The following is a 14,697-nucleotide window of genomic DNA, read 5'->3' as shown; positions in this document are numbered from 1 at the left end:
AAATTTGGCACAAACGTCCACTTAGACTCAGGGATGAACTGATACGAATGCTCAAAGGTCACTGTGACCTTTACAAAACATGTGTTGGCCCATAACTCAAGCATTCACATACTAATTAGGCAAATTTCAAACAAATGTCTAATAGGTTAAAACTATGACATTCTGGATAGACATGGATGAAAATTTTTTACAAGTGAGTTGAAACGCGGCATACTCATTCAATCTAGATCGCAAAGGGAAGTTTCGGAGGGTGGCACAGCACCCGGAGGCGACAGGCATGGTGCCAGCTGTATCGGGCTGCTGGTAATGGATGTCCTCCACAGCACATCGTTAGCCGACTACTCTCCCACCAAACAATGGGATATCCCCAAGAACTCCCCCCGAGGCTGCTGCTGTCATTGAGACAGTCATTGTCATTGAGACTCGCGCGATACAATACGTCCAATCGCAGCCGGATCTCTCCTCTCACAGCCATGGCTCCGGCGATGTAAACAGCACAATGCAGAGAAAACAAAGTTTGCATTGTTGCTACCCTGACTAATGGCTTTTTTTAACTCAACGTCTGTGGCACCAATGCGGAGCGGCCTCGGCTTTTCTGCTGACTGCGTCATCAAATATTCATGGCTGTCTGCATTAGCTCGCGGAGTTCTAATTGAGTTCTGTATATTCAGACGTGATTAACTCGGTCTAATTCCTCAAAGGAGGGAGCCAATTAGACAGCACTTGCATGAATAGGGTTTCACATCTTACCACGTCTCCAGACTTGCCAAGACAATTGTGTGTGTGTGTGTGTGTGTGTGTGTGTGTGTGTGTGTGTGTGTGTGTGTGTGTGTGTGTGTGTGTGTGTGTGTGTGTGTGTGTGTGTGTGTGTGTGTGTGTGTGTGTGTGTGTGTGTGTGTGTGTGTAATTCCGTTGTACAGTGAGGGTTCTTTGTCAGTTTCTCTCTGTAACCAGAGCAGGAGACATTGCCCAAAGTCCAGAGGGGTCACATTCTGCTGCGGAGCTGAATTTAAGGCGGAGAGGCAGACGGGCAGGCCAGCCACTTTGCCTGAGCTGAAGAGAGAGAAAGAGAGAGAGGGCCCCCGCCGCCACCTTTTATTCTTTCATTCAAGAAAAGGCATGACGTGTGTGCATCGGCCCTGTCCCTCCATATTAGCACTTCGCTAAAAGAAGAAATGCGCGCGAACGAATAAGGCCGCAGAGCTGAGCGTGACAGGATGGATGCATATTTGAATCTCATTTGACGCGTGCAGTCTTTGTGACTTTGCGGAAACCCGTGTTCGGAACCGGAAGAAGGTGAAACCTGCACAGCGGCCGCCAGTGAAAAATAATCCCCAGGCTTTAGGCTGCTCATAAAGCCTCCAGGCAGCTGTAACAAAAGAAAAATGACAAACAGGATGGGCGGCTCCGACAGGATGGAGTCCCATTCCTGCACGCGCCGGACATCCTTAACCTGGTGTGAGTTTATCCCCACGAGACAGGGCCTGAGACTGAGACTGAGACTGAGCTGAGCGGGGGCGGACCTGCACTTGGAGGCAGCAGGGCCGCTCCAGGTCAGAGGCACCTCGCCGCACTCGTCCCCGACTGACTGGCGTGCACAGAGATGAGTGTCACAAACGCTGTCACGTGGCCGACGATTTTCAAAAAACCATTAGGGGAATCGCTTTTTCCATTGCGTGACATGATCGCTCACACCCAACGCATAAACACACACACACACCTCAGTCGACTGCGTCCAGGCAGCAGATGTGGGCGATTCACATGACGCGCTCGTCAACGACAGGGTTCCGTAAAGGAGTCGGGTCATGTTAAGACATCTTCACGTGCTCACACCGCGCTGCTGACACGCCACACAGACAGATGAGCAGGACGCCAGCGAGACTGTCACTGGAAAGCAATCGCTGATATGTAAAGTTTAAATTTAAGCTGAATGTGAAGGGCTGGGGGGGTGGGATCATGTGGGGGGTCTCTGGGGAGTTGGACCGCAGGGAGGCCAAACGGCAGGAGATGGCTCACTTGTTGACCTACGCAGGATGTGGGAGAGATGCTCGACCGACCAGGTGATAGAAACACACTGAGACCTCTCCACCTCCGCGGCCCGAGCAGACCACAGTCCAGAGGAGGGAGGTGCTCTCGCGATCCCTTCGCAAATGTGTGGAGACTTCACTGAGCTCCTGACCTCCCTTGACCAATGCAGATTTCTGCAGGCCACGACCTCTGTGATGTTGGCTCAAGAATGTGGAAAACAAGTTGTGGTTTTCGTTCCCTTTGACCTCGACCGCAATCGTGTTTTTTTTAAAGTCAGTTTTTTCAACTGACTTTATGTATCTCACAAAATCAATCCTAATTACTGCAAGTGTACTATGTTTATCTATGACTTTCACAAATCTCACTGTGACAGAAATTCGTGGCTGGGACCTGAGTCCACAATTAGTATTCACACAGCGGCATCCGTGTCTGTAAACACTGACATGCGGGCAGTCTTATTAAATATGCATGAGTCAGCTGTGAGTGAGGTAACTCTGCTGCTTCCTGGTGAAAGCACTTTCCAATGGTACTGTAGGAGACCCACACTCGTGTACCGTCAACTGCAGACCCTTGCATTCATCGTGTGGTATGCATGGGCTGAGTATGTGAATGAATCGAGTGTGTTTCAGGCACATTAAGGAAGGTTAGGTGGGCTCTTCTTGATGGTCAGCAAGCAGCTTTAAAAGGTTATTGTTGAGACTACAGAGCAGTCATTTCTTTGTCACCGTGTTTAAAGGAGCATTTTTGGAAATACAGCCTGCAGCCGGTTAGCTTAGCTTAGGAAGTCCCTGCACCCAGGACCTGATACCCAGTATCAGCCAGTATCCTGCTTGCTCTTAGCTGGCTTCCACGTTGACTGACAAAATTGACCAGTGAAAAGGTAAACAAAGCTTTCCGGTCTGCGTGCCGTCAATCGTTTGGTCTGATGTTGCAGGGAGTCGGACCCACTAACAGCCATTGAGAATAGCTGTGGAAAGAGCCAATCTCCTCATTCACTTCCAGCATGTAGGTCATATAGAGGCATCAGTATTACATCCAGACGGTTTCATAACCAGTTAAAACTCCCTGTATTGACGTAAAGCGATCAAAGGGAGGGAGGCTGCTTGTCGAGGTCCATTAAGTCAGCGGACACCTTCCCTCAGGAAGTAGGAGGGTCAGTGTTTTGACTCATAGTTCAGGACCAAGTCGGTGCGTCTTCTTCACTGCAGAGGAAAGCAAAGGCAGCAGCTGCAGCAGTGCTCGGGCCTTTCTTTCGAACAAAATGTTGTTCGACATCGCACGAGCTGCCGTCAGCAGGGTGCAGTTAATTCACACAGCATGGTCTGGCACTGACCGGCGCATTCTGTGACGGTCTGGACGCACACACTGATTCAGATCATCTGTAAATCTGGCGGTGCTCTGAGGGGTTCGCCGTGCCAGCTCATAAATCGCGTGCAGTCTCGCTGAAGTCCGGCCTGCCTCCTGTCAGCCCCGACGAGGCCGGCTGGAAAATAAAAAAAGAACGCAGAGGTGTAAAAACAAAGGTGTTAGGGCTGTCCGGAGATGCTGAACAGCTTCAGCTTAGCAACATGCCACAGATTTCCAACTGTTTACGATTTTCTTTTTTTACGTGCACACATGGAAAGTGTTTCTTTGTTTTACCTGGAGCTGTGCACACACCACCGACTGAACCATTTGTAGTGTTTGAATTGGGGATGGATCCTTGGCCCCTTGCAAGTATTGAGTCACGTTATGAAGTTGAACAGTTTTCATACAATACTCGAGACTGCAGCAACATTTAAAGATCATGAATGAGAATCTGGTGAATCGTCCATCTGCAAGCAAAAGTGCCAAACGTTGGTGTGGTTCCAGCTGCTAAATGTGAGGATTTGCTGCTTGTCTTTACAGCACATTATAGGAAACTGAATACAATTTGAATAATCTCTTCAGACTAATTGATTTATTGAGAAAATGATCTGCCGATGAATCCAAACGTGGTAGTCCTAATTCTTCTAGCGGATGGTTGTTTTTCTGTAATGTTTGTTACTAGCAGTCTTTAAACTTTAGATATTGTCATTTAATCCAATAAACTGACTTTACTATAGAAATTAGTGGATTTATCCCGCTGTTAAATAAAGGAGTGTGAGTGGTGTGACTCTGTCTCCCTCCCTCTGTTTGCCCTCACACCCTTCATGCCAACAGACAGCTGTGTCAAACGTTGTTTGGGAGCCCGTTGCTAAACAGCAGGAAGCCGGACCGCGCGGGGCAACAGCAGATCATGATATCACTTTTTAGCAAAAAGCTAACGGCTCACAAGGAGCAGAAAAGGGGGCCACAATTGACTCATACGCACTTCCACTCGCCCCTTCGGTTCAGCAAGAGGGCTGCTTGACCTAAATTCACTTCACCTCATCTGCCTAGACATTTGTTTAGCCTTCTGGGCAAACACTTAGAGAAATGTATGAGGGAGAGAGAGGAGGGATGGGAGAAAAAAAAAAAAGAATACATGTGCTTGAATAAATCACATTTAGTCGGGGGGGGGGAAAGCAACAACAAAAAAAACCCGGCCATCTGCAGACAGATACAGCCCTCTAGTGGCAAAGTGCAGAGAACCTGGATGTGTGAGAGACGGGGCATGAAGTGATTTACGCCGATTATCCTGAAACCATCTGTGGAGGTTGAGCCCAGAACACAGACCCCGTGCACGCTTTCTGTTTTGACATCAGCTTGTGTAGCAGGCCCTGCTAAATGTCACCTCACACCTAATAAAAGGAGGCAGGAGCAGAACGAATGAATTGAGGTCATAGAATCTCACCGTCGGAAAGAGAAAGAGGGAATTTTTTTTTTTGTCTTTTGAGCACTGTACTCATTACAATGGCCCGGAGGAACTGTGTGCCGTGAAATCATATGCTCTAGTTAAGCAAAACAAGGGCAAGGTATTCCCACGTGAAGGGCAGATGAGAATAAGTAAGTGGGAATGCAGACAGATGAGGAAGAGTTGAGGATGAGTGCTACTTGGCCCCAGCATCTTACTCACATTCTCAGGTTGCAAATATATTCTCCACCTCTCTCTCTCTCTCTCTCTCTCTCTCTCTCTCTCTACCTCTCTCTCTCCGCGTGCGTGCGTGAGGCAAACCTCAAGGGCTCTGTGCAGCAAGCTCATTAAAGGCTTCATTCCACTTCCAGGATCGAGCAGGATTGCAATGTGGACATTGTTTATACACAAATGTTGCCCTGGGAATAATGTTTATTTCTATTACCGTCTTGGAGGGGGAGAGAAAAAAAAAGAAGAGACAAATAAGAATGCTGAGCTTGTCTGCACACATTGCTTTTCATGAAATAATGCCTGAAGTGCTTTGAAGAAGCGGCCATTTTTTCTTTTTTCAAAACCACCTTTTTCCACAGCCTCCATGTCAGACATCAGCCGCTCTCATCTGTTGCCCTCTCACCCTCCGCCGACACACGGCGGGCGCCGTGAGGAGCGAACGTCAGTCACCGCACGGATGTTGTTTTTGCATTGTAGTTTTCTTTGAACCTCCCCCTGCTTTGCTCATTAGCGTGCGGACTACAAATGTCACCGCACGTGCTTCGCAGCCGGACAGGGGAGAGGGCGTTCACCTCGGCCGAGCTGTTTGCAGAAGTGTCATTTTAAACGGCAGGGGCCCCAGCGGTGCGTCCCGGAGGCAGCCGATGACGCGGCGCAGTGTTGCTACACACCCCGAGCTCTGTTTGGAAACACTGAGGCAGCTCGCGACTACAGTGTGAGCCAATTGGAGCAGCTGAACCGTGCACTCTTTAGCCCAGCCAAGCGCAGAGAAAGAGAGAGAGGAGGGGAGACAGGGCAGAGAGAGACACTCAGAGATCCAGGAAATGCCTGAGCGAGGGGCAGGGGGCCCGTCAGCCCTCACACTGCCACATCAGGCCGCACATTGATCACCCTCGCATGATATATCCACCCCTAGTAATTGCATTGCTGTTTAGAGAGGCGGTCGTTATTTATGAAATATTGAAATAACAAATGGCGTCTCCCGGCAGATATTAAGAAGAGGGATGCCACAGATAAGTCAGAGGCGGGCGGCCGCCACGTCCCCCCCGCGGGCCGCTTGCCCAGTCGCCTTGGCTGCAGAAAACCTGCAGTCATCACAAAGTGGAAGTATTTACTGCCCGCACTCTTGCATACGGGAGGTTGAAGTGCCGGTGAGGGCGGCTGAAAAATGACTGCGTGTTTGTGTTTGGACGGGAGCGCTAATCAGATTCCGTGAGCTTCAGAGGCATTCGAGGACAGCCGAGCTAAAGGGCCCGAGTGTGGATTTATTCATCGCGCGGGGCGCGAATGGGAGCCGAGCCACCTGGAGCGCAACACCGGCTATGGAAAAGCTTAAACACAGAAACAGGGGAAATAAAATATGCAGACAAACTTAAAACAAATGTTCATGCTGGTTTAAAATCCGTTAGCAGACAAGTGCTAATTGTAAACAAGAGCTCAAAGGGTATTTGGAAATGAATCATCAGACTCACATAAAGTCATCATCAGGTTTGTTGTGTAATCATGTGGGTGTGTGTGTGTTTTCTGTGTACAGAACACCCTGGAGAGCTGCACCATCTGCAGTAAGCCCATCATGGAGCGCATTCTGCGGGCCACAGGGAAAGCCTACCACCCCCACTGCTTCACCTGCGTGGTGTGCCACCGCAGCCTGGACGGCATCCCCTTCACCGTGGACGCTTCCAACCACATCCACTGCATCGAGGACTTTCACAAGTATGTAGTCGGGATTTCATCAGGTCAAAAATCAATACGTTTGTATCAACAATGGATCACATTACTTTATGTAATTGCCACTTAGCTCTTCAAGGGCCAGCGTGTAGCATTTCTACTGGCAGAAATGGGATGTATTATTAATAACTATGGTTTCATTAGTGTGTAATCAACTGAAAATAAAAATCATTACGGTGATTCTAATACCTTAGAATGAGCCCTTCATATCTACAAAGAGAGCTGGGCCTCCTCACAGAGTCCGCCATCTTTTTTACCAAGCTGAAGAGATCCTCTCATCTAACTACCAGTAAGACAGAAAACCAGCATACCGTTTGTTCAGCATTCATTTCAAGCTGCACAAATGGATATTTTCATGACTCGGTGTAATGTGAAAGGGATCACCTGTAGCATTGTCATGTGATTCAGCATTCGCAACTCTACTGAATATTTTAGCGTCTTTAAGCTCGTTCCGGTCGTAAAGCAAAACAACGAGCAGCTGAACTGTTTTGATTCACTCTAATGGCTCTCATCCAAACGAGCGAGCACGCTCCGATAAACTCACATAGAAACGTGTCACCAGAGCAATGCTGATGTCGCTCCATGTCTGTGGGATGTGTAAACAGGTAACTTGTTTGCTAACACTTCTATAATCACATCCATAACAACTCTACGAGGTGATATGTCATCATTGCAGAAGGAGAATCATCCCTGTTAAAGAGTTGTTCCTGTTCCCTTGTGAGGGTCCTGGGACAAAGGACAGATTGTAAAGCCCTCTGAGGAAAAGTTGTGATTTTGGGCTATACAAAATAAATTTTATTGAATTGTGTTTACAGCTTGTTCTACTACCCCCAAGTGGCTAAAAATCAACTAATGCTGGTTTAAAATCGGACATATTCAGCTACAATACTCAGTATATTTAAGCCGAATCAAGATGAGATCTAAGTACTTCCTTTATATTGCGGGCAATGTCACAAGCCCAATGGCCTTATGACACGCGTCTGCAGACATGCATTTAATAGTATGTTCCTGTCATTGTGTCACACTCCACCGATTGCGTAACCGCCACCTTTCCAGAAATGTTCCTCTGCTCAGTGACCAGAAGGGAAACAGAAGTGAACAGCCGGCTCTCGGTGTGAGCTCACAGCTTTTTGCTGTGTGGAGTCGCTGCACCGGGCCCTTGTTTAATCCCACATGACAAGTGTGACCTGAACAGCCCTTTGTGTCGAGGAACAGTCGCGCCCGGGGCCGGAGCGTTCTCTCTGGCTAATACTGTATGGGCCGTGATTCCCCCAAAGCCACGCGAACTCCCTCACTTCCCGATTCCCAGGCACTCGGTCAGCATCAGAAATAGAAGTGTCCACCGGCCCTCAGTCGCCCGACGGGACCTGAAATCACGTGCGTGCTTTTCATATCCTCATCGATCCTATTGTTGGACAGACCTCTTCCTGCTCAAGGCATTTCCAGAGTTGCTGAAAGTGTTACTGTGAGAGTCGGTTCTGGTATCTGAAGCCCTACTGTGTTTAGCGTTTCCTCAAATGCCATAATAATATATTTATATGAAATATTTCAGAGAAGGGAAAATTTAGCTTTTAGTGCCACCTCGACGGCCGAGTGAATGAATAATTCAAACGAAGGAAATGATGCACAAGCTGTGCCTTTTAACTTTAATTGACTGTGTCATTATGTGAAGGCACTATTTGTCTTCATGATCTGTCCTGTTTACTCCTGTGTGATGTGAAGAGCTGGACCAGTTTCAAGGATTGGTTCCCAAATGTGGGTACAAGGGGTCAATTAGCAGGGGAGCAAAGCAGAACAAATATTTATTCAGATTTTGATCTATTTTTCTAAATAATTCCTGGAGAATTGCACTTTTTTAGACTTCTGATTATTGAAATATAATTAAGAGAATAGCGAGTACTCTTTGGCGTCATCAGCCAGAATTGTTAGGAAATGCTTGTGTAGTCTATTGACAGATTTTCTTGGGAAAATATTTTGAAAGTTGATTCATTATTTAAGTCATTGATCAAGCTAAATGAAGCCCCTCCTCTTATTTACGGCTCCTAATTATAAGGATTTTCTGTTTTTCCTTGTTTGGTTATTGTTGTAGTTTCACATCTTTGAGTTGTGTTCTGTTTGCCAAGACAAGTCAAGACATTTGAACACATCGGTTTAGGCTTTGGTGTGATTATTTGACCATTTTCCGACATGTTATAAGCCAAACGATAAAGCATTTAATGAAGAACGTATCGGGCTGATTAAAGGTGTGGGGTGCAGCCCCACTTGTGTGTATACTGTGTTTAAAAGTGACTCAGTGCAACAATATTACAAATGACATTTGTTTCAAATTGTGTCGCATGATGTCACAACATCTGCTGCTGTTCAGAGCTGATTTATGTCATATGATTCTATTCCGCAGGAAGTTCGCTCCACGCTGCTGTGTGTGCTCTGAGCCTATAATGCCGGCGCCGGGCCAGGAGGAGACCGTCCGCATCGTGGCCCTGGACCGCGACTTCCACGTGCATTGTTACCGCTGTGAGGTATGCTCTCTGTGTTTATCTGCTCAGGTATGTGAGCTCTAGAATGAGCGCTGCTGGTTGTGCACCGTGTTGCCCTGCTCCAGGGAACTACGGCAGGAAGGCACATCGTACATACCCGTCCCCCCCGCGCCCCCTTTCAGCGAGACCCAATCATCCCTCTTACCTGCCTGGAAACAGCTCTCCATCTCCCCTCTGCAAAGTTCATAGACTTACATAGTAACCCATCTGTCAGCCGCCACTCGCCGGCTGATAAGCGTCGCTGAGGCGCTACGTGCCCGGCCGAAAGAAGAGAGGTAACGTGTCGCGCTGTCGCCGCGCCGCTGTGATCGTACGCGGAGCAGTGGCAGACATAAAGGTCAAAGGAAAGCAAAGCAGATTCGTTCAGCTGAAGGGCTCAACAAGAGACGCTATTTTGTCACCAGGGAGACAAGAGTAGATGGAGTTGTAATTCTCACTGTGTGTGTGTGTGTGTGTGTGTGTGTGTGTGTGTGTGTGTGTGTGTGTGTGTGTGTGTGTGTGTGTGTGTGTGTGTGTGTGTGTGTGTGTGTGTGTGTGTGTGTGTGTGTGTGTGTGTGTGTGTGTGTGTGTGCGTGAGAGAGAGAGGTTGAGAGTAACCCCGTGTTAGAAGACAGCGAGAAAAATAATGCTAAAAGCAATGTGTGTGTCTGTATTGTGTGGAATTGTCTGTGTGGGTATCACCCTGTAAGAAGAGTGTAGAGCACACACTGTTTCACAGGCTGTAGATCAAACACACACTGAAGGCTGGAGTCAGACTAAAGGTCCACACAGGGCACTTTAATAGACACAGCATTTTCATTTAAGAGCTCTTCTTCAGGCGGCGGTGAGCAGAGCAAGAGACGAGTACAATCCTCCCTCGGGTACCATTTGGGATCTTATTATTGGTAATTGAGAGTCAATCTTCAACCAGACTGAACCAATCAGAGCAGAGCGAGATAACATTGTTACGTTTATGCCTCGACCAAAAAGGGCTGAAGTGGAGAAAAAGCTTATAGAAAATCAAAGAGAATATATAGATGGAGAGGTCAACATATATATATAGATACATACTGTATCTGTAATGTGAATGCTAACGTCATAATGCTAACATGTTTAGCATGTCTACCATCCTCTAGTAATGTCCCAGTCTGATCCAAGACTTAGATTCACCGTGCTGTTGATTGAATATGTATCAGACACATTGAAATAACATTGGCCACACCTTATTGTTCACCAGCTGCTCGATTCAAAACTAAAGCTCAAGTTATTGATACAAATGGAAACTGATGCGAGTAATCAGCTCGAGAGAAGAATGTGCCTCTGTAGGAGTCGTTGGGGCAACGAGAAACCCAAAGGTGTTCAGACAAAGGGGTCTTATGTCTGACTGTAAACACCAGTAGTAGCACATCCAGACTCACCAGCTGCTAGAAAACCCAAAGCACTGGCTTCAGCCCCCTGTGACATGGACGCTGGCTGTGTCTTGGAGCAGAAGCAAGCGTCTCATTTAGGGTCGCGAGCGCGAACGTGCCCGATAGGTGAGCGCATGGCTAATCGCTCTGTTGTGTGTCTGTGTCCTGCAGGACTGCGGCTCTCTGCTCTCAGAGGGGGACAACCAGGGCTGCTACCCTCTGGACGGACACGTCCTCTGCAAAAACTGTAACAGCAGCCGCATCCAGGACCTCACCGCCAAGGCCACCACTGACCTCTGAGCAACCCGCCCGGTCACCTCCACTGTGATAACCCTCTGTCTCTCTCTCTTTCTCTGTCTCTCTCTCTTTCTCTGTCTCTCTCTCTCTCTCTCTCTCTGTCCCTCTCTCTCTCTCTGTCCCTCTCTTTCTCTGTCTCTCTCTCTCTTTCTCTGTCTCTCTCTCTTTCTCTCTCTGTCTCTCTCTCTCTTTCTCTGTCTCTCTCTCTTTCTCTGTCTCTCTCTCTCTCTCTGTCCCTCTCTTTCTCTGTCTCTCTTTCTCTGTCTCTCTCTCTTTCTCTCTCTGTCTCTCTCTCTCTCTCTGTCTCTCTCTCTCTCTCTCTCTCTCTGTCTCTCTCTCTGTCTCTCTCTCTTTCTCTGTCTCTCTCTCTTTCTCTGTCTCTCTCTCTCTCTGTCCCTCTCTCTCTCTTTCTCTGTCTCTCTCTCTCTTTCTCTGTCTCTCTCTTTCTCTCTCTCTCTTTCTCTGTCTCTCTCTCTGTCCCTCTCTCTCTTTCTCTGTCTCTCTCTCTTTGTCCCTCCCTCTCTCTCTCTCCCTCTCTCTCTCACAAACATACAGATCCACAGGCGCTTGCATTCCTCAGCATATATACACCGTATATCCCTCTTTATATATATATATATATATATATATAAATATATATAAATATAAATATATATATATATATATATTTATATATATATATATATATATATATATATATATATATATATATATATAAATATATATATATATATATATATATATATATATATATATATTCACCTTCAGTAACAATAGCATCACTTTCACCTGCAAACATGTATGCATTGAGTCGGTACAATCACAGCAGAAGAGGCTGTTTCTTAGTAGTTCTGTGCTGTTCGAGGAACTGTTTGGGGAATCCGCTCATACACTTTCTGACTGAGAGTTAGACGATGCCACTGTCATGTCATACAGCACTTTTTAACCTTGTTAGGAAAAGTGCTATATAAAATTAGTAAATTATTATTATTATGTCATTACGCTAAATATATATATTTATATATATATATATATATATATATATATATATATATATATTTATATATATATATATATATATATTTATATATATATATATATATATATATATATATATATATATATATATATATATATATATATATATATATATATATATATATATAAAGTCAAAAGGTGGATAGCTTAGCATTAAAGACAACCAGCCTGGCTCTGTCCAAAGTTCTTTTTTTTTTTAAATAGGCGGCTTCTGGCCAAGAAATACTAAAAGTAAGCAGAAACTTGTCACTTTTAAACTTCTGTTTTTGTACAAATAAATAAAATGTTATGCTAAGCTCAACTTATGATGCTAAACCATATATTGATCTTCTCATCTAACTCTCTACAAGAAAGCAAATCAGCGTTTCTCAGTATGTCTCAAAACAAATAGCTTGAAATGACTCCAAATCCACCGGTTAACAGGTCCGATATACATCATCACTCAGTGTTATTATCTCATTTCACAATCATCGTCAACCAGCGTGTTCTAGCCATGTTTGTGCGCATGCAGGCCCAATCTTTTGGGGTCTAAAATAGAGTCTGACTCCACCAGAACATGCAAAATGTTAAGCACACTGCCCTGCTGGGTGTGTGTGTGACTGCGTCAGTATTTAGAAAAGCCACGAGCTCACGGTGCGTTGGTGAGGACATTCTCTTCATTCTTCAGTGTTTGATACAAAACGGTACTCAGATAGGAATAACATTATTAAACAGTTCTGCACAAGTGAACACCAAAGAATTGAATTTAAGCTGTCATATTTACTGCGTGCTCGTCCGCATGCAACTATATCAAACGTTCCATTTTATCGATCGGGACCACAGGAAATCGCAAAGTGTAGTTCCCAGTGTCAAAGAGTCCTCTATAGGCAGCTGTTGAATGCAATTCCCTTTTTAACACAATGTTTCCTTTTGTATTTTCCTATCGAACAGTACAATCATAGCTCTCCATTCATGCCATAGATTAGATTAGTGATTGTAGTGCACGCAGTCCGGCAGAGAAAACGGATTAGAGATGGCTATGCAATTTTTGATGTTAATTGCATCGACACTTTATTAGAAATGTTTATGAATAAGGAAATATTTTACCTGTACAGATTGGAGCATAAGTGTCTTTATAGTAATCCTTTAATCAAAAGCGATGCTGTTGGTACTGTGTGACTGTGTGCGTCACTGTGCTGTCTGTCAGAAGTGATTGTGACATTTGCCTTTTATTTAGTGTTTGTTTTTCGAGTCGATGGGCGAAGAAGGGACCACGAGAGTTTCCCCCAAACAATGACTGATTTTATGATTTGTTCCATCCAAGAGTGACAGACAGCTGACCAGCATTTTGACTTTTTTAATTAATAGTTGCTTCATTATAATTGCAAGAGCACTGCGATGATGAGGCGAGTTAAAGGTACCCTGTGGAGTTTTTGACCACTAGTGGCGCTGTTGAGTGATGTGTTTATGATCGGGTCCCCGTGCAGAGGTGGGGCCAAAGGGGCCGCCACAGTCGGGGGCCTCCCGTGGAATCTGATTGGCCGATAGGTTGCAAGCCAACAGTGTCGTTAGTATCAGAGTCAGAAACAACACAAAATCACCACAGATGCAAAACGAATACGACTCTTTAAAAACAATGTTTTGTGCGTCTTTCAGTCGGGGGGGGGGGGGGTCTTTACATGTCTGTGTCCAAGGGCCCACAATGTCATAATCTGTCCATGGCTATAAGCGTCCGTTGATGGACATACGTTGCACATTTATATACTAACAATCTTTTTTTTTTTTTTTTTTTGCAAATCCATTTTTTGGTGTTGAATTTGTTTACAATAAAACTCCACTGGGTACCTTTTAAACAACAAAGACAATGCAGTTCAGTACCCATCTGCCTATTTGTCGGCCGGATTGGATGAGAGTATTTCCAAAGCCAGATCACAGATGTCCTGTGCATGTGGATGGAGTCTTTGTGGTTGAGTTGACTGCGGCGATGTTTTAGCCAGGGTAAACGCTTTGTCAATAACTGTGCTAATAAGCCCTTCGATAAATGCACTTCTGCTCGGACACATCTGTTACACAAAAGTAGAGAAAACTGTTTCAAGTCTAAAGTAGTATTTAATCGTCCCTTAAGAACTCAGTGAGCGCTCTCCAGGAGGTTCAGGCTCATGTCCTCGGGAGTGTTTCCATTAATATTGGGAGCGCAGTTCACCGGTTTCATACAACAAAACAAGACTTTAACAACTCATAACCCACAAGTGCACAGAACCTAGACCGGGAACACAATTTACACTCAACTCCTGCAGTTCTTTTTTTATCTTATATTACCAATAGATTACTATAAATAAATCAAAATGGTAAGAAAAGCTGTGTCTCCCTAGTTACCGAAGACATTTCATCTCTAACTATATGTCTCACCTGCTACGTGTGCTACGTAGGTTTCGATAACGGGGCTGCCCGTTCTGCTGGCTGGATAATTAGACAATACACCGTGAAGATTTCAAAGTGACTAAACGGTGTTCTGTTAAAGTGTCTAAACCACGACACGCGCCCACTAGCCCAGTCAGGAAAGGAACCTTTGTGCTTTTGTTTTTCCTTCCGTCTCTGGTTCTTACATCACAGGAATGTCATTGTAACACTGAAACAATATGTAGCGAAAACATCTGGCATGCTCTCAGGCCGATCA

At 45.6% G+C, this 14,697-nt stretch overlaps 1 protein-coding gene across 1 annotated transcript in view; it reads left to right on the top strand.

Annotated features, from left to right (window-relative positions):
- lpp (LIM domain containing preferred translocation partner in lipoma) overlaps positions 1–11,601 on the top strand; it is a 129,768-nt gene extending 118,167 nt beyond the window's left edge. Inside the window, exons 10-12 of the mRNA XM_079266716.1 lie at positions 6,588–6,766; positions 9,180–9,300; positions 10,878–11,601. Of these exons, the coding sequence (XP_079122842.1) occupies positions 6,588–6,766; positions 9,180–9,300; positions 10,878–11,006 (429 nt within the window). The 3' untranslated portion in view covers positions 11,007–11,601. The remainder of the gene's footprint in view (positions 1–6,587; positions 6,767–9,179; positions 9,301–10,877) is intronic.
- The last annotated feature ends 3,096 nt before the right edge of the window (positions 11,602–14,697 follow it).

This window comes from Melanostigma gelatinosum (assembly GCF_949748355.1).
Source record: "Melanostigma gelatinosum genome assembly, chromosome: 4".
Classification (NCBI taxonomy): Eukaryota; Metazoa; Chordata; class Actinopteri; order Perciformes; family Zoarcidae; genus Melanostigma; species Melanostigma gelatinosum.
The sequence above is the reverse complement of the archived record's forward strand: the minus strand, read 5'-3'. Positions and strand labels throughout refer to the sequence as shown.